The following is a 20361-nucleotide window of genomic DNA, read 5'->3' as shown; positions in this document are numbered from 1 at the left end:
AGTGAGCAATTTTGCTTCTGTTAAGAAGGTGACAGTGAACCAGCAAAATGCTTATATGCAACATTTTCACAAGTACACGTAAATAGCTACCTAGCACAGCTTTTTCCAGTTGTGAGGGTGAACACATAGAACTATCTGTAGTCCACTCTGGATAGTTTGCTCCATATTTTCCTGATAAAGTCTTGTCACAACTGTTTTATTTGGGTGCTCCATTTATGTCAGGGTCTGTACCAGCAATCAGCTTAGCATCCATTAGTCACAGTTGCTTGGGCGAGTTTTCAGATTATTAACCCTGAGGATGAACTTAGGAAAGTCTGTGCCATAATATGGCTGCTCAACTCTTGAACTTTCTAATAATAGCAAGTTGCTAGAGGTTAACAGATTTCTCATTCACTGAGGGATCTGTTCCTGTTTTCCTAAAGGAGGTCTGATAGATTTGTGACCATCTAGTGACCTAGGTAGTTATAGACCAGTCCTGATTTCCCATTTTGGGACAAGATGGTTAACAGGCAGTGGGTGACTAGGTGCACAGTATCTTGGGTAAATCTGCTTAGCTGTATCCTTATCAGTCAGGTTTCTGACCAGCTTTGGAGTTAGAAATTTCTTTGTTCACTGTGGTGGCTGGGGCTGATGGGCATTTAGTCCAAAATGGAAAGCACCAGATTTCACATTCATTTCTGGGCCCAATTAAAGCTGCTCACATTCGTGTTTAAAGCCCAAATGATTTAGCCCCCAAATCCTCTACAGACCCACTCTGGTGTTACGATCAGCAGAGGGGGCCCTCTTTGTAGTTCCATCCCCTTCAGAAGTTTGAGTGTGTATCCTTGGAGAGAACACTAATAGTATACTATGCATACCTTTTGCCAAAGTGACAGGTGCCCCACCCCTTTGTGGTATCAGGTGTAATTTGAGACTTAAGCCCTGCCCCTCCCTTCCTTTCCCTCCCCTCTCTTGGTATTTCCCTCCCTTAAAACCCATTTGAATTCATTCCCTCTTTTTAATTCCCCTTTTTGTTGTCCTCCCCCTCATTTTATTTCGTTGTTCCCTGCCCCATGTGAGAATGTGTGGTGCCTGTGCATTCTTCAAGAGCTGTAGTCTGTTCTGAGCATTTCCTGCAATGTCCAAGGTTCAAGAACAGGGGAATAAGCATACCTACCTGCTCCTACCTGTGTTACAGATTCTAGAAGGTGGTGCTGGGAGACATTTGTTCACTCCCCTAGGCAGTGCTTTTTTTCTAAAAAAAAAATGTTTAGGGGTACTATCATTCCATATGAGACTCAGGAAACACTGTGACAGGAAATGAGGCTGCCATCAGGGGTGGCAATGGAACTGACGATTCACCGTGCTAGAGAAGAAATTATTATTATTATTATTATTATTATTATTATTATTATTATTAAAATTGGTTTCTTCTCCTATTAGATTCACAAAATGTTTAGGGGTATGTGTACACCTGCGTCCCCCCAGAAAAAAGCACTACCCCTAGGAGTTAATCTTGTTAAGCTCCTCTCTGCCCAGTATTGCCACCCCTGCTTTTTGATATGCACATAAAATCAGTGAGAGACATTGCTGAGTAATTTACAAAGCAGTGTCATTAGAACACGTGTGACACCCAGCTCCATTTCTTTTTTTCATCTGAACCAGGTGTGGCAGTAGCTCCCCTAAATGAATGTCTGCAAATGGTGATGTATTGGATAAAGGTGAACAAAGTGATGCTGTATCTAAACAAAAGAGGGATTATGAAAGGAAGAATCAAACATATTCCTTTCGGGGGAATTGCCTATTCTGGGTGGGGTCACAGTCGCTTTTAGGTGTCAGGACAGATGAACAGTTTTTGAGAACTTTTGGATCCAGCTCTGCTCCAGGATGCCCAGGTAGTGCTTTTACAACAGGAAATATTGTGGCATCTTAAAGACTAACAAATGTGCTGCAGCATAAGATTTAATGGACCAGAGTCTACTTTATCAGATGTACAAAAATTTATCTCAAAACAAATTTGTTATTAAGATGCCACAAGTCTTTTTGATGAGTTTTCTGAAATGGAATAAACTGGCTGCCCCTCTGCAACTAGGTAGTGCTTGTTGCCTGAAGTGCTTTTTATAGGCTTCATCTAATTCACCAATTGCACCCACAGCTACAACACAAAGATCATGCTACTGGCACTCTTACTGTAATGGCATCCAGATTTGGCTACTGTAGAGTAATACATGTAGGGCTGTCCTTGAAGATGGTCTATACATTTAAGCTGGTTCATGATGGGGGTGGAATTGAAAGCTGCCAATGGTCTCTGTTATCTATATGTTATGCTATTAATATTCTGCTTTTCAGGCATGATTCCCCCCAGCAAAGTTTCTTATATTTGATATTGCACATAAAAGTATAATATATATTTGGGGTGTGGTCAGCCACTGATGTCATCAACCAGATTCTCCAAACCCTTCCCTTCAGAGGGAGTGGACTGAAAGTGGATAGCTGTTAGCAATGGATGGGCAGTTGGAATGCCTGGGAGTTGATAGTAGTGCAGGGATCTGCCAGGGCCACATCCTCTGAAAGCATCCTAGACTCCAGAGTAGCACACGTCTTAATCCTGACACCATCCAACCAAACCATTTGTCTAATTAGGAACAGTTTTTTAAAAGAAAGTCTAGCCCTTATAGAACTGAGATATTTGTTTGTTAATGTGTTATGAACGTTGTGGTTTTATACCGTAAACCACACTGTGATCCTTGGATGAAGAGCAGTATAAAAATTTAATAAAACAAGCAAGTAAGCAAACAAACAAACAAACAAAACCACAGTCAGGTTTAGTATGTAAGAGAAGCAATGATAGTAGCGAAAAACAAAACATTGTTCAGAGATGGAATTTCCTGATTCCTTTTGAAGCTGTTTAAGTGAGAGATGCCCAGAGAAAACTATGGAGAAATCAATGATTTCATGTACCTGGGATAAGGGGACAGATTGCCTCCTCTGCCTTTGTGTTTTTTCTAAGTCAGGTGTTATTTTTGTGGAAAATAAATGTTTTCTCTTTTTCAGTATTTAAAACTTTTTAATAGTGCTGACGACAACATAGTCAATTATCCCCATATTGCATTGTTGTGTACAGTGGTACCTCAGGTTACATACGCTTCAGGTTACAGACTCCACTAACCCAGAAATACTACCTCAGGTTAAGAACTTTGCTTCAGGATAAGAACAGAAATCGTGCTCCAGCGGCGCGGCGGCAGCAGGAGGCCCCATTAGCTAAAGTGGTGTTTCAGGTTAAGAACAGTTTCAGGTTAAGAATGGACCTCCGGAACGAATTAAGTACTTAACATGAGGTACCACTGTATTGGGTGGTGGGGTGGATGCGTGTGTCTTTGTGTGAGAGAGAGAGACATACAACAACAGTGTAATATAGATTACTGTTAATGTATGAGGTTAGAGGTGGGCCTAAAATTCTCCATATGGACCAGCTGCTTATTGCATCTTAGGTCACCCAGTTCTATATGGCCCCTTCGTCCCTCTTCAAACACAAATCAAGCACAGTTACATGCAGATGCCTTCTGCTATTGTGAGGCATGTGCAGAGGAGTTGCCTTTTTAAAAATTTGCATAATTAGCAAACATTTTGCATAACATGAAGATTAAGCTACTTAGATTTGGCGAACTGGGATATGTCCATCCTACATATGAGGGCCACCAGGGATCACTGAGCATGTGAAGAGGGGCACAGGATGCAGCAACAGACCCCACCCTTGACCTCCATACACCCATCAACTCTTGTCAACAAACATACCCAAGTTCTTTCTTTGTACAGAAGGGCCAGTGAAGGCCTGGGTGGCAGAGGTAGGACCTACCCCAATGGTGCTAAGCCTTCCATGCCAACCTGGCACCCTCCATATATTTTGGACTGCAGCTCCCATCAGCCCCAGACAGCAGGTTGGCAAAGGCTGCCTCATGCATTCAGTAACCCCAGACTCCTGATGCCCGTATAAAGACACGTCTGCCATAAAGCCTTCTCAAACTATTTTTACATGGCATTTTACATTACCTTCCACCATGCAGATATAATCACCTCTTCATGTGCCAGTGGATAAAAAAAATACAAGCAGGAGATTCCCAAAAGCTGTAAAGCTATTGGATTTTTGCAACATTAAGGCAGTAGTAAAAGTAAAAAATAAAAATGCAGGGGCAGAGTCATTTGACTGTTATTTTTTTTGCCCCACTCCTTTGTCACTGCGCACGCACATTGTATGGGTTTTCTATAAAATTTTTTTAAAAGGGTTGTGGTACTTTTTCCTTTGTAAAATCATTGCACAACAAACATCCCCAATATACAAACAAGGCTTGAGCTCCTGTGTTTGTCCACAGCTAGAGCTACAGATGAACACAGTGTAGTTGTGTGATGACAGGAACAGCTGACTCATTAGTAGAGAGCAGTGAAAGGTAATTAACCCTGGGAAAAGTACAGCTGCCATGCGAGCTGTTCCTTTCTGTAGGATCTGATTAGAAATTAGTGTTAAACCACTGATTCTTTTAAAAAATGTCATTGATAATTCACTTTCACTTTCAGGTGTGGCCCCCCGAAAAAGGGCCTGGAATGGTACTTGCGGTGTCGTCAGGCTGCTGTTTTTAAAAAGGTCATTAATCTAAAAAAAAAAAAAGGCTGTTTGAGAAAACACCACACACCTGTTTGGCTCCCAACGGAGTTTTCTAATTATGATCACTGAATGTTTTGAGGACACACTTAAAATCTGTGGACAATGTGAAGAACGCTTGAAACGATAGATAGACAAATACATATTAAGTCAGGGAATTGTTCTTTCAAAGGAAGGAATTGGTGTACTTTTACGTTGATCGTGTTGATTGTTTTTAGCATCTGCTGGAAATCATTTTTTTACTTGTCAGCATCTTATCTTTATAAACAACCCAATATTGGGGACTGTTTATACAGATGTTGCATCGTTAAAAGAAGAGTAAGCGAAAACAGGTTGCAGCGGAACTAAATTTGACATAGTATATATAAAACCTTATTTGCCTTATTCTTACTTCATCACAGGCTTTAACAGTATTTGGGATAACTAGTACCTGTTTTCTTGTGTGTGTTAATTGCGGGGGTGTGTGTGATTGTTTTCAACTATGTAACTGTGTTTCTAGCTAGTGATATTTGCAGATACATAATCTGTAACCCTCACTCTACAGTCAATGGTGCAGCTTTAGAAATTGTTGGCTGCAGGATTTTTGGGTCAAAAAGAAAGATGCAGTTTTCAAAACACGTTTTTGAACACCATTATGGGGCCCGAGATGCAAGATGGAATCAACACAATTTAACCAGTTTAACGTGGTAACTGGTATAGTGAAAAGTTGCATATGTTGCTTACTCTTTGTTTTGTTTTGTTGTTTTTTATGCCTTGAATGGCAGGTCTTGGGAAGTAGTGTGAACAGGATTCATATCTTCCCAGAAAACATATAAAATCAGAGTTAAGTCTGATAGCGCAAGGCTGTAATTTCACCTGCGACATGTCAAATTATTCAGGAGCCCAGTCATGTTGCTTGAACTGGGCCCTCAGAGCCTGAGGAAACTCTCCTAGACTAAGTGTCTTATATCTTCCAATTATAATGTCAAACACATGCATAGCTTATGCATGGTCATCAAAGATTGTCCATCAGCACAATGCAGTAAATGCTGGGAAGGCCTGCCTCTAACTGTTAGGGCAGTTACAAATCTTTTAGAGGTGGCAGACTGCATTTCACATGGCACTGTTGAATTTAATGAACATATGTGATTTGCATGCTCAAAGATGGCACACTCCTTTCTTTTGTGTGACTCAATCCCCTCCCCACCCCACTCCTTTGGGGTATGTCTGTCATGTCTATTGAAGTAAGAAACCTTTGTTCACAAAGAAGAGCGGGACTGTGGCTGAAGCCTGAAAGGAATAGCTTTTTTCTTGTTGATGCTGAAGATGAGGGTGATTTTAAGGCATTTCCAGTGCACAAGGCGCTTTACAATTATTTTACTATTATTATTTTGAAACATTTGTCTTGTAAGATCAAAAGTTAGGAGACAGAAGTAAAATAACTGAAATAATTAGAAGACAAAAGGCTAAGAATTCTTAAGTATCCCAGTGATGCAATGGGTAGAAAAGGGGATTCCCCCTCCCTTTCCATTATTTCTTACACGGATAAATCAAGCTTCAAATCCCTTCATGTACATGCAGTTCAATAACCTCAGGCATTTCAGTGTTCTTATCCTGGCCTACCTCAGATGTTTGTTAATCCATGAGAAAACGTCTTTAAAACTTTTGCACACTGATAAGTGATATAGAACCACAATACCTTGGGATTTCTATAAAATAGCACACGCTTTGCTTCCAAAGCAGTGTTCTCTTCCATCCTAAAGAGCAGGTACATACACACACCATATGCACAAGCATGATCACAGGAGAGGGAAATGGTATATTCCTACAAATAAAGTTCCCAGAGATATCCCCTCCCTTTGTGGTGGAAGTGTTACAGCTCATAGTGGCATTGCAGCAGAGTCCTAGGACTCATCAACACAGCTGCAAATAAAATGTTTTAAATGTGTTGTAAAGTGCAATATAAAATGTGACACTAGGTGGTGACAGTGAGCTATGCAAAGTTCAATGTATTTTTCAAAACGTTTTTTTAAAAAGCATTTTCCCAGCATTTTTTATATGTGTGTAGGTTCCACCATAGTTACTGCTATGAACAAGCCTGTGGTAGGGCAAGTCCCTACCACTTTCTCATGGCTGTAGCTGAGCAGGTTCCTATATTAAAGGGAAAATCTTCCTCCCATCCTTATTTAGGGTTTCTGCTGCAGTGTTGCCACTATTGAATAAGTTAGAAGTAGAGCCTGGTTGGTTGCCCTTTTCACTCTGTGGTAATGAACTGCTGTGCAAGGGCTTCCTTCACATTATCTTCTTCCTACAGTGCAGAGAGCCAAGACTGATCAGCACCATTCCTCACACATTCAGTTCATTGTAGCTGGATATGACAAGGGCCTTCTCATTTCACTTGCCCTGACACAGGCCGTCAAAGTGAAGGGTGCTTGGATGACCAAAGTATATAAAGGCACACTTTTATAGATATAGTAAACGTAGAATTCCTTTCAGGCCAAGTAGTTCCTGGTGGGGAATGGTGAGCATGACATTGACTCTGGAGTGTTTCTGTTGATTCCACTTCTTCATTCTGTTTTTTTGAGTGCTACTTCATCACTGTTTATTATTGCAGCTCACCAAGCATAGATATTCACAGCTTTTCTTCATTTAAATAATGTTTGCCCCAGGAAAACTTGGTGGGTTGTGCCACATAGCTATCATACTGGTCATTCCCAAGCATCTTCTAAAGCCTCTGAGTTATTTCATGATAGTGGTCACATTAACACCATACAATTAAAGTGCCATGATACCACAAAGCATTCTGGGTAGTTGTAGTTTGCTATGGCTGATGATGATTATTAGAAGGTTCCTATTCCCCTCACAGAACTATAATTGCCAGAGTTCCCTGTGAAAAAGGATTGATTGGTTAAACTTCGCTAGAAATTGTAGCTCGGGGTTGGGGATCTCCTACCGACTGTCAGCTCCCAGAATTCTTTGGGGAAGCCATGACCCTTATGGTCCCTTCCAACTCTACAATTCTATGACTTTTTAGAGTGGTATCTTAATGCATTAAATGTATGTTGTGAATGTAGCCTAATGTTGTAACCCTCACTATGTCTACTCAGAAGTAATTCCCACTGCATTCAATGGGCCTTGCTCTTGGATTGCAATCTAAGCCCAGTACCTTTTTGAAATAAGTATGCATTTTTCTCTTGTCTAAATTAAAAACCCAAATTTGCAAAGAAAACTATTTGGTAAGTGTTAGCACATTTTTACCCTGAAGAACACTTGGATAAAAAATGTGTGGTTCTGAAAGAAATTGTTCTGAAATCACAGGGCTGTTTGTGTACATTTGTATTCAAAATATTGCATATTATTCTAACCCAGGTCTTGAAGTTAAGCAATTACTTCAGCAACACACAGTTGTCATAGTTACCCTAGGAGAACAGAGAATAAGGACTCAGCTATACAGCTGCAAATAAAAGATTTGAAATGTGTTGTAAAGTGTAGTATACAAATGTGACACTAGATGATGACAGTGAGCTATGTAAAATTCAATGTATTTTTCAATACATTTTTTTAAAAAGCATTTTCACAGTGTTTTTAATATGTGTGCAGATTCCACCTAACTTGGGAAATTAGGAAAAGAGGCGAACAAGCATCAGAAGGTTATTATTTGGGTTTTCATACTAATAGACTCTGGAATGAAAACAGAAGTATTGATAGTTTAGCATTTCTCCAAATACCGAATTGTGTTTCAGCTGTTCATCACCACCCATTTCAAGCAAGGGCGGGAGACTCTTTGCGGTTGTAAAATTTCCTACTTTTACCATAATTGATTATAAAGTTCTGAAGTATCTGTTTAAAAACCCCAGCATCCTAAAGAGGGGAAATACCCAAAACCAGTGGTGGCTGGTGCCCATTGGGACTGGTAGGGCATAAAGCAGAGAGACTGAAGGTAGGTGGAGTCAGAGTCAATGAGAGGTGGAGCCAGCTAATCCTTGTTTTGTCCCATCCTCCTCCCTGATGAGTTCTACAAGGGCAGCATGGACACCAAGGAGGAAGAGGAGGAGGAGGAGAAGGAAGGTGACAATCAATGTCGTCCCTTTGATTGGTTATAAGTAAGGAGGTAGGCAAACAAGGGCTGCCCAAGGGCAGACTGAGCAAAGTGGGGCAGTGCCCCATTTGTCCTAATGGACCAACCTACACTGAACTAAAGCTCTCCAAGGTCCACCTTTATTGTTCATTAATGTATACTACCTCTTTAAAGGCCCAATAGGCGGGAAATGGAATTTATTTTAGTGATGTATTCCAGCTTCAGGATAATCTGCGTGTGTGGTTTAGCACTGAGTTACGCTCTCCACAAAGTGCTAATGGAGGTCAATGTAGCTTCCTTTTACTGTTTATAACCAAAAGAGTTTTTGCATAGTTGACTGCTGAGGACCAAAATGATGTACTTCCGTGTATTTCACCTTCAGCTTGAAAGCTGCAGTGATTAACAGGACTTTTATAAAGTTTCTGTGTAGTTACAAGGACAGCTTCAATCTTCTGTCATTTTTTTGCATTACCTATGATTATGCTTTTACCACCAAAATGCATTTATTTTAAAGGTAACAATACAGACTCGGAGAAGAGCTTATGTTTCATCTATATTTATCAGCACTCACTGTACATTTGTGTCTTCATTACCAGGAAATATTAAGGGACATTGTGCCATCTATTCCTGTTTACAGTTTATTATGCAGAGATAGGAAACACTTAGCATGTAAAATGAATGTAGAAATTATTCCTGGATAGAAACACGGACATTTCCCACTCGTTGGCTCTTTCTCCTCCATCACCGGATCAGAGTGTAATTGTCAGTAATCAGGCCTGCTTGCTGCTGATAAAACCACTCTGAATGCTAGCAGCCTTCTTTGTGTGATGACTCAATTATTCCAGAAGTGCCTCATCAAATCTGCCCCATCAGCTGGGCTAATAAATAAGGAGAAGAAACTGGCCCCCCAAAGCAAATTATAAATCCATTTGCATTAACCATTTCGCTGGTCCATGATCTAGGCAGAAATAAGCATGGCAGATTGTGTTAAGCTTATTTGAATATGTTTATAATGTTTACAGCAGGCACCCCCTCCTTTTTTTCTTTTTTCTTTTTTTGACACAAGGTGTTGGAACTATCAGCCATGAATAGCATCTAAATGCAGTTATGTTAATTAATGTGAGGCCTCAGGCATCTTTGTGAGAGAGTTTGTTGCTTGAATCAGGTGAAAGTTAAACCTTTCTGCAAGGCAAAATATGATCTTGCACAAGGCAGTAGAAAATGCTGCACTGTATTTAAAATAAAATAAAAAGAACGCAAAGGAGGTTGCTTTTTACAGGTGTTGTGAGGACAAGCAAAGAGGTGAAAAGGTTTTCTCATTGAGGCAAAGGGAATCTGTTCTCATTGTGTCGCAGCAGTAACTAAAACAAAGTTAAGCCAGGTGTCAGGAAACACAGGGAGCAATTGTACTCTGAATTCAGTGTGACAGTCACCATTTAAAAGTAATGGTTAAAGAGTTCACTGCCTTTGGGATCCACAGGCAGAAATCTTGGCAGTTGGCCCCAAATCATGATGGGAACCAGGGCTGACTCAAGACATTACACTAGATCATGGGTAGGCAAACTAAGGCCCGGGGCCCGGATCTGGCCCAATCACCTTCTAAATCCGGCCCACAGACTGTCCAGGAATCAGCGTGTTTTTACATGAGTAGAATGTGTCATTTTATTTAAAATGCATCTCTGGGCTATTTGTGGGGCATAGGAATTCTTTCATTATTATTTTTTCAAAATATAGTCTGGCTCTCCCACAAGGTCTGAGGGACAGTGGACTGGCCCCCTGCTGAAAAAGTTTGCTGACCCCTGCACTAGATGATGAAAGAAGAAGATAGTACTGCCCCTCCTGCCATTTCACATACAGCAAACTGACTCTACATGTGAAGTTTACTTTGTGACTAGCAAAGGCTAGCATCCTCCGCTGCATCTGAGGCCAACTGGCTAGTTTTAGGGTGATGGAGAAAAGGTGGCATGGTATACATAGGTCTGATCCTGAAACAGAGGGGAGTGGTCATGGGAAGCTGCCACTGTTGTCCCTTCAATATGTGCCTGGCGTTATTGCCTCCCTCTGATGGCTGGCCTGGCACACAAGGTCTCCCATGGTTTGTACTAGACCTAAATCTCCTATTTTATGAGGACCCCTACATAGCAACGATAGGCTACTGCCCACTTGACATAGGCTTTAGTAAGATGCAAGGAAGCCTAGTGTGGTCAAGTGACCTCTCCAAACCACACCAGGCATCCTTCCACCTTTCTGAGACCTCTGCACATGGGAGAAATGGGTTGTAGAATCCAACTCAAATGCTGCAAAATCCACTCTAAAATGCTGGGCAAGATGGAATGGATTCAGTTCATTCTATGCACCACTGAAACTTTTTGGAAGTTCATAAATATTTGTATGTTAGGTTTGGGACTTTAAAATGCTTGCCCATAGAAAGTGAAATCATATATATCTCCAGGAGATTCACTGTACTACTAACAGATTCAGGAGAATAAGTATAATATGTCCATTGTGTCTTTCTTACCATATACACATTTCCAGTTAAGCTACATTTTTCTGAGTATTTACACTTTTGTAGTTTTTTATGTTTTATCTTATGCAAAGTCATAAAGTTTGAAATAAAATGTAAAGTTAGCACAAATAATGGTTCAGATTTCTGAACCAGTGTCTGATTGGAACCAATCACAACAGCACCCTACGGGGCACAAACTCAGTTTTTGAGATGGCATGGAAGGAACATGCATTGTGGGAATAAGCTCACATAACTCAAAAAATGGTTCAGTGTTGGTTAATGGTTTCACATTATACATGGGTGTTCCAGAAAGCGGAAGATAAATACCTCATATAAAATGGTTTTATTTTCCCCAAACAGAATCATTCCTTTATTTGCCCTTCATCCTAAGGCCACAGGGCAGGTTACAACATTAAAGTATATGAAATTTTTGCATTGCCATGTCTATCATGATGGTAGAAAAAGGGTCAAACTTCCTTTTCAGGGCCATCACTTGGGGAGCAAATTGCTAATTTTAAGCTACAACTTTGCAGGTAGCAATAGTAGAAGAAATGCAGAGAACAACTCAAGCCATAGCTGATCCACAAGAATCTCCTAATGCTTCTTTGATGGGTGCATAGAGAACTTTCATCACATGACAGAGTTGCACTGCTCACCTATCTCACACCTTCATTTAGATCATTGCTGAACCCATAATGAAATGTGCCGCTTTTTATTAAGGATTTCTATTGATATATAGGCAACCCCTCCAAAACAAGCAAACAAACCAACAAATGCAGAATTTAAAGCATACATGCCATATGGCATGCCCCACCCCATATCATGTAAGTGATACAGGTTAACTAATATTAACATCTTTCAACTTCCCTCAACACTATTGCTATCTAAACACCTAAATGTGTGGACTTTTTGAATGCAACTTACTGTGCATTTGGTTAACATGTAGTTATAGGGCAAATCATACTGGCAGCTATGTTGACACACACTGAAAATTTGCAGTACACATTGGCCCCACAGACTTTATTAGCACAATATTGGAAAGAAGAAGGCGTCCCGTCTAAAGAGGATTGGCAAGTAAAACTAATGGAATATGCTGAAATGGCAAAATTGATGGTGAAATTAAGAGGAAGAGATGATAATGAATTTAAGGAAGAATAGTTGATGTTTATTGCATATATACAGAAGCAATGTACACAGGTTAATACATTAGCAGGGTTTTACGATTACTTGTAATTTTATTATGAATTTATAATAGGTGTTTTAAATACATGCATATTTCTTGATAAAGAAAGAACCAATGAAGGGATTAGAAGGACATCAATTTGTTTTTGTATTGTTGTTGTTTTTTATTTTTGTTATTTTTGGAAAATCAATAAAATGTTATTAAGAAAGACAAAACAAAATTTGCAGTACATACCAGCAGAGCCCAGCTCTGGATTCTGCTAGTTTGCATAATCAACTCATATGGGGGGATCATGTGAATTGGCCCTATTCTGTGAACCACCCTGAGACCTCTGGGTATAGGGCAGTATATAAATTAAATAAATAATAATGATGTGTCTTCTGCTGGTGTTGAGGATAGGGAAAGGATTGAATTGTGAAGGATCTTTGGTATTATTTCAGACAGGGACCCTTCCCTTGTTATGTTTGAAAGCAATCAGCACACTCATGGCACTTGCTCGCATTCCCAAACTGAAAGCTGAATTTATGATAGATACAAAACTTTTGAAGAGGTGATGTGCATAGAGCCAGCTTCTCAAGTATCACACCTCCCCACCCCCCACCCCCCGCCGCCCTTAAGATAGATGTGTTCACTGCAATCCTGGCTTTACATCAGGGTGTAAGGATGAAGGATGAATTCCCTTCCTTCTGCACAACCTCCTGCAATGGTCCAGAAGCAAAAGTATACAGAGAAACAAATGTTAGTGTTACCTTTGCACAACAGGCTTGATTCCAGACATCATCAAATATCCTATGTATCAAGGCAAGCAAGAATGACCAGACACATTTTAACCTGGCAAATACACTTGAGGAGGGTGCAAAGTAGGCCTGTTGGGTTTGAGCAGCTTAAATTAGAGACTTGCAACAAGGTAGCAGGACAGGGAAAAATATAATGCAAAAGGGTAGTAAGTTGCCACAGCTCTCTGGAATATATTATCCAAATGGGAAGCTATGGTCGCTGAAAAAGAGCTTGGCTTGGGATACCTCTCCCATACCTATTTATTCACTTGGGATAAGGCAAATTTAAGCTGGCTGGTTTGGGAGTGCCTGATTTCAGAGCAGTTAAAGGAGTGAGCCCTCTCAGCATGCCAAGCAATCTAACTGCCATAGGCAGTTCATAGAAGCTTTGGACTCTGAGGCCTATACCAGGTATGAAGAGCCTTTTGTCTTTTGAGGACCACCTTCCCTCCAGGATAATGCACCCTGGCTGTGGGTAGGGTTGAAGCCAGTAGTGGATAAAAGTGTGGGAGTTACCCACTTTTCTCTCTTTTCTGTGAACCTCTTTTGTCTCCCCACACCTTCCTTTACACACAACAGGCTGCAGGAGGTGGGACAGATGTATATTTGTTTTCCTGAGGTTTAAAGTGATAGCTTGCAGAGAACTTTTGAAACGGCCAGTGTTCATGGGTTGCCAACCCCTGGCCTATACTCTCAGGCCTATAACAGGTCCATAGGCCTAATCACCTAACCTAAGGATGAAAGTGGATGGGGAAGAAGCACTGTTCTCCTTGCAAGAGACTATTTTGCTGTGGCATTCCTGCTGCCACCAGTGCTTCCCTCCCTTTTTAAAAACAAAGGTGCCGGTGGACACCACAAAGTTGTTACAGTAAGTGTCACACTTTACCCCCCAGAAAAAAAGCACTGCATATGTTCATTAGAACATGTCATAGTGAGAGCCTCAAGCATGCAACTGTATCAAACAATACAGCAATATTTGTAAAACAATCTTCACAATCATGAAATATGGCAAGGGAGCATCCAAAAACATATTCATTTATTCCAGCTCAGATGTTCACATGCTCCATAGGAGACTGGCCAGTTTGCTTGTTTCACTGTACCATAAGCATGACCATGCATAAGCTGCAAGCTGGGTGGGACGGAACTGCTGTGCTAGCTTCCTGGTAAGTGGGTCTCTGTTGCTTAATGGGAAGGAAGGGGTGATTTGGTGCAAGCACACCAGCAGGAGTGCTGGCTTGTCTCCATCTGCTGCTTCTGTGACCATGAATATAAAACTCACAATAATCTTCCCAGGTCTATTTAATGATGAAAAGAGTGGAGGGCCAATCTGTCTGAAGACTGATTGAAGGTGCTGTGACATTGACTCATTGGTTAATGGAGAAAAGCCCAGTGCTGTATGAAGGCCTTAATGTGTTTGGGGGAAAGTCCACGGTGCAATAGCAGAGCGCCCTATTAGTGCCTGGAAACTTCAGGGAGGGCTGGGGAAAACATTTGCCTGTAATCCTAGAGAACCACTGCTTGACATTATTCAGACAATATTAAACTAAGGTGGACAAGGTATCTGACTTGGTACAACACGTCTTCCTACATTTCAAAACAATTGCCATCTTTTGAGGCTCGCACACGTATAGCCTAAATATATGAAGGATGTGAAAATAGCTAACAAATACATCAAATATTATTTCAAAAGCTAATCTTCCATCAAAGAGGTGGTTTTTCTTTTATCCGCAAGTCTTGCGGGCTGCACTGGTCCATCATCAAGAGCAAAATACTGGAGTCTCTTTGAAATGACTGAGGCCTTCAATCAAGATGAAACCCAGCTCATCATGTTGTCTAATGTCAAGGGGTTAGGAAATCCCTACAGCTTCGTGATACTTTCCAGAGCCGTTTTTGCAGCATCGCTGCCTCAGTCAGAAATCTATTGCACTTTGTAGTCAGTCTGCAAAGTTCCACCCGCCCCTGCCCTCTGTGCACTTTCCTAAGTGGATCTCAGCTGTGCTGTCTTAACTCTCGGTCCCTTAGGATGCAAGAGACAGCAGATGGGGTTAGGGCAGAGGACTGACGCTTCTGACAGTAAACGGCCCGGTTGTTGAGTTGAAGCTGTGAGCGTCAGGAAGCGCCTTGCCCCCTGAGAGCCAACCACTGAAGAAAGTTGAAAATGAGCCTTTTGAGAAATGCTATTTAAAAGTAGTAAAATTTACAATTGTGCAGATGATGTGCTGCTGTGTGGTTATTCGGATGCTAATGAGTTTGACATTGGGGAACTCCAAGGGTTTACAGCTACTCCCTTATGTGATTCAGTGCTTTATTGGCAATCTTTGAGAAAATAAGTGGAAAATGTATCACTAATAAATATATAACCTGATGGAGCATTAGAGAGGGAGAAAAGGCTGCTAAATTTAAAGATATAGAAAGGGCTTCATTCAGGGATCCTTTGTTTTAGGATAATGTGTTGCAAACAAAAGGACAGAGGCAGGTGCAAAGTGGCTCTTGTACAGAACAAGATTAGTAAATTAAAATCTTATCAGGGCACACAACCTATTTTTTTGAGTAGCATGTCTATTATAAGATTAACATCCTTTTAGTTAGTTGGATCATTTCCCTCCTCTTAGCTGTAATATTCACTCAGTGCTGTGTGTACTTGCTAAACTTTTCTTTGTTTGACATGTGAGGAATTAGAAGCCTAGGAGCAGTGAGAACCATGCCAAAATTGTGTCTTTATGTGTGTGTGTCTATGTGTAATATCTCAGAAAAGTAGAATTTTTTATTTCAGTGGCTGAAATATAATTTATGAATATGATTGTATCAAACTTGTCAAACTACAAAAAAGTAAACTCATACCATGATAAATTTGTGCATAAATGTTAAAGTGCAGATCTTTACTGTGAACTGCACTGGCTGCAACGGACTTACCCAAGTCCACTAATTTCAGTAGGTCTACACTGAGTACAATTTGTTGGAAACCACCCTAATTGTTAAGTTCTAGAGTATTATTTCCAGAAGACTTCTGAAAATGTTCTAAGCTACCATGTCAAAAGGACAGATAATAGACTATATTCAATCTAGGAAATTGAAAAGAGGTGTTATTGTATTCTGTGGGGGACAGGCAGAATTGATCTGAAGCAGCCAGGACACAGGCATTTCCATTTCTGAAAACAAGACAAATTAATCACAGTCCATCAAGAACTTTTCTTGCACAGTTGAAATGGTCCTGTCATGTCCAGTTGAACTAATAATAATAATAATAATAATAATAATAATAATAATAATAATAGTTCCAGGAATAGTGATGGTACCCAAAGTTTGGCATTACTAAATAACTTTTTTTAAGCTGTCAATAATAAGAGAACAAATTGACACTAATGTGAACTTTCTCAAAGAACTAGATTCAGAGTAATTTCTGAGCACTCATCTTCTGCTGCTGTCTTCTTATTTAGAGAACAGTAAGCAAACTACTCAGTATCAAAAACTCTCAGGTTAGCATTGGTGCTGCAGGTAGATACGCAAATGCAAATTATTCAATTTGATTCCTTAAGTGTTAATGTAGCTTGTATATCTTGAGGGATTAACATTAGCACTTCTGGCTTCTTTAATTTACATGACAACTTTAATGTACCAAGTGAGCTTCATTTTATCTGGTGTAGTGCACTGTCAGAAAATAAGAACATAAGACAAGCCCTGCTGCATCATACTCAAAATCCACACAGTCCAGCATTCTGTTCTCACAGTGGCCAGCCAGATGCCTAAGGGAAGCCCACAAGGAGGACATGAGCACAAGAGCACTTGTGAATCCCAGCATCTGGTACTCTGAGGCATATTACCCATGATACTGGAGAGAACCATGACTAATAGTCATTGATAACCTTATCCACCATTAATTTATCTAACCCCCTTTTAAAGCCATCTAGCTGGTGGTCTTCCAGTAATGAATCATTATATAAAACTTATGTAAAAGATGGGGGACTGAATGTTGCAAATAGTTAAACCAGACATTGATTTAATATGATAACCAAAACAATCCCATGAATCAACTTAAGATGTAGTGACATAAATACTGACTTATGCTAACTTGACTAAAACCTGACCTCATTCCTTGGGGTGAGGCATATTTGCTGGTCCTAGATCTCTAACCAAGAAATCCTTATTTCCCCCCTTAGATATGCTCCTTCAGCATATTATTCTCTTTTCTAGTGTAAGCATCATCTTCCTTCCTTTCTTCTATAGCTGACTTTGTGTGGAATTTTAGACTGTTAACTCCTTGTGTTTGCCTAACACCATGTTGCTACTCTGTAAAATGCTGCATATATTGATGGTGGTACATTTAATCATCATCATTATATCAGTGTGCCCTTTGTAACATGAGCATTTAATTTCTAGAAAAAGTCACGTTGGGTCTCAAGTCTACCTTGAACTATGATTTGGACATTCTTACCTATTAGCTCTGATATGTGCAGACTCCTTGTCATTAATTCAGTGATGAAGGAAATGCACTCTGCGCCTGCTCAGGATATTTCTATTTATTCCTACATCATGCACTTCCTCCTTGTTTAAGCTCTAACACTGAGCCATTGCACAAATTATTAAGCCCTGCTTTGCAGCTGCCGTTGCCTATAAAGACTCATTGGTGCCCCCTACCTTTCTCAAACAGGTTCTACTCTGCACAGCGATAGAAGCGCTAAAGAACTGTTTAAGTTTTAATTCTATGGAGATGGAGCACTGGACAGTAACATTGGGCTACTGTATAAGTATCCCTTATCCAAGGTCGTTTCATCCAACCATTGCAATATACAGCAAAAAGAAAGAAAGACCAGTATTTGTTAAATGAGTCGTCACAGAATGTCTTTCAAGTCTAACCCTCTAGCACAGGAGTGGACAACCCATTGCCCCCCAGACGTTGCTTTGCTACAGCTCCCATCATCCTTGGTCCCGGTAGCTGGGACTGATGGGAGTTGATTCCAGCAGCATCAGTTCCTCTTCTAGCCTCCCCTCTCCTCTGGCTCTCTTATGTAAAATTATGTACTCTTTTGTAAAATCTATGCATCTTATTTCCAAATAAATAATGTAGGTATCAGTTAAGTAGCATGGATTTCCTTCTTAGTTTTAAACAGAACAATTTAATTCTCCATAACTTAAATTTATAATGCTTACATCTACCATGTGTGCTCAAATGTTAGCATCAAATCATCAAAATATAAAACTATTTCAAGAGGAGGATTGAATTTTGTGTAGGTGCACTTATAATTCTTTTCAAAGTAATGGAAGTTTACCCACTGAAAAGCACAGGGCAGACTCTTCACAGGTACACTGATAGCAGGACAGGAGGGGAGTAGAAATGTAGCACACGTTCCTCCTGCTTGGTCTGTGATTTTGCTCATTCATTTTGCATTCTTTCTTACAGAGAATGAATTTTTGGATTATCTGTTAAGTCAAACAAGACATTTTGGTCCGAGAGACGGATTTGGTCATTTGGAATTTGCACATAATTTTGCTCCGAAGCAAGCAAAGGTGGGAGAATGCATTCAGTGTTTAGTTTTGAGTGGAAAGTATGTGATTTCATTTGTTGAGCTGCTGTTCCATTTGGAAATCTCATTATGACTTCCAAACTTTGGCTTCATTTAAAATCTTAACAAAACTTGATAGGACCATGTAGCATATTCTCACTACAACAGGCCGATGCTTCTGATGCTTTCTCATTCTGAAATGAGCAAGCAGCAACAATATTTTCAGAGCTGCATGTACTCATCATAATTGAAAATATATTTTCATATGTACCATTTTCATTATAAGAATTTAAAAATAATAATACAGCACAAAACATGCACCAAATGTTGCATGTTTGCAAGTCACACGTTTTGCATGTGTTTAACATGTTTAATGTTTGCAGTGCACATCATGTGCTTGACTGCACGTAAACATAGTTCGTTATTTATATTTTAAATTGTTTTCTGTCATAGGCTATTCAAAAAACACATTTCATTGTAAAAGAAATCCTACAGATATTTATTTATTTATTTTTAAAAAATTAAGATTCTGTTTCGGCTTGTGCTGCCCAATCTTTTATGTGGTATAATATTTTTTTTACATATTTGTTCTGAAAATATAAAGCTGGCACCTGCCCCCTCATTTCATAAAGCTGCGACTTTACCCTCTGATGCCTTGGTAAAGCAGACTAATAGAAATCCTTGGCACACATTAGTTACCTAAGGGAATAATAGAACTATTTGCTGTAATCGTTTGGCAAAAGGACATAAACATATGGCTTTGGTTTATATTCAGCACTGCCAGTTGTGCAAAGTTGCATGGATGAGGAACACAACAGCAGTGACAACTCTGAAATCAGAAGTGAGAATCAAAATAAATCATCCTCATTACAGAACCATCCAAGCTTGTCTCTGGTCTAACGTTTATTCCGCCGTTATGCATTTTCAAATATTAGACCCCCTTTGAAAAATACTCCTTCAAAAATATACATAGCATTTGGCCATCAGTAATCATGGTGTCCTAGAATGGATTACACGGTATGTAGTCTCAAATTGAATCTGTTTTCAGATTTAGATTTAGTGTTTGGACTTATTTATTTTAGTTTGGGAGGATAGTACCACAGCTGAAGCAGTCAAATTTGCACCATTCATTTTTCGTTTTGGGGAAGCACCAGCAATAATGTTGAAATGGAAAATACTGTGTTTGAAAAAGAAGTTATCAAAATCCAAAAAGCTACACCTCGCTGAAAAGATCCTTCAATCCCATTTTTACATTTTATACCTGCTGAAGGGGGGGGGATGAAACATGACTAAAGAATTCATGACGGAGGGGCGGGGAGAGAAGAATACTTAAGATTGTTTCTTGGCAAGTGCTAAAAAATAGACCTTTTTTGAAGCAATAGTCTGCATTGTTCAACAACTTCCTTTGCACTGTAGATAACAATGTATGATTTCTACTAAGAGAGTGGGATGTGTGTTTGAAGTGTAATATTTCTCCCACTTTAAATGGATTAAAAGAATTCATATACAATTTTGTTGATTTGGCTTTAGTCTTCTATCCAAGCAATAATATTCATCCTATTTTAAATAGATTTAAAGATTCCATATGCAATTTTGTTGATTTGGCTTCAGTCTTCCCTCTAGGCAACAATTTCCTTTTGATCTACATTGTATAAATTGCAAGTGAATTGACATCTTGCTTGTAACCAAGACATACATATAC

General features: G+C 39.8%; 1 protein-coding gene across 10 annotated transcripts in view; it reads left to right on the top strand.

Annotated features, from left to right (window-relative positions):
* The window catches only part of ST18 (ST18 C2H2C-type zinc finger transcription factor), a 208184-nt gene that overhangs the window by 94644 nt on the left and 93179 nt on the right, over nucleotides 1-20361 (top strand). For 5 of the 10 annotated variants that reach the window (XR_014222176.1, XM_082233749.1, XM_082233755.1 and 2 more), the window contains one exon: nucleotides 18557-18663. The exons of the other annotated variants lie outside the window; for them this stretch is intronic. Coding sequence is in view for 2 of the 5 variants with exons in the window: in XM_082233749.1 (XP_082089875.1) it covers nucleotides 18557-18663 (107 nt within the window). In the remaining 3 variants the exon portion in view is untranslated. The remainder of the gene's footprint in view (nucleotides 1-18556; nucleotides 18664-20361) is intronic. 10 annotated transcript variants of the gene reach the window in all.

The sequence above is a fragment of the Podarcis vaucheri genome (assembly GCF_965113315.1).
Source record: "Podarcis vaucheri genome assembly, chromosome: 8".
Classification (NCBI taxonomy): domain Eukaryota; kingdom Metazoa; phylum Chordata; class Lepidosauria; order Squamata; family Lacertidae; genus Podarcis; species Podarcis vaucheri.
The sequence above is the reverse complement of the archived record's forward strand: the minus strand, read 5'-3'. Positions and strand labels throughout refer to the sequence as shown.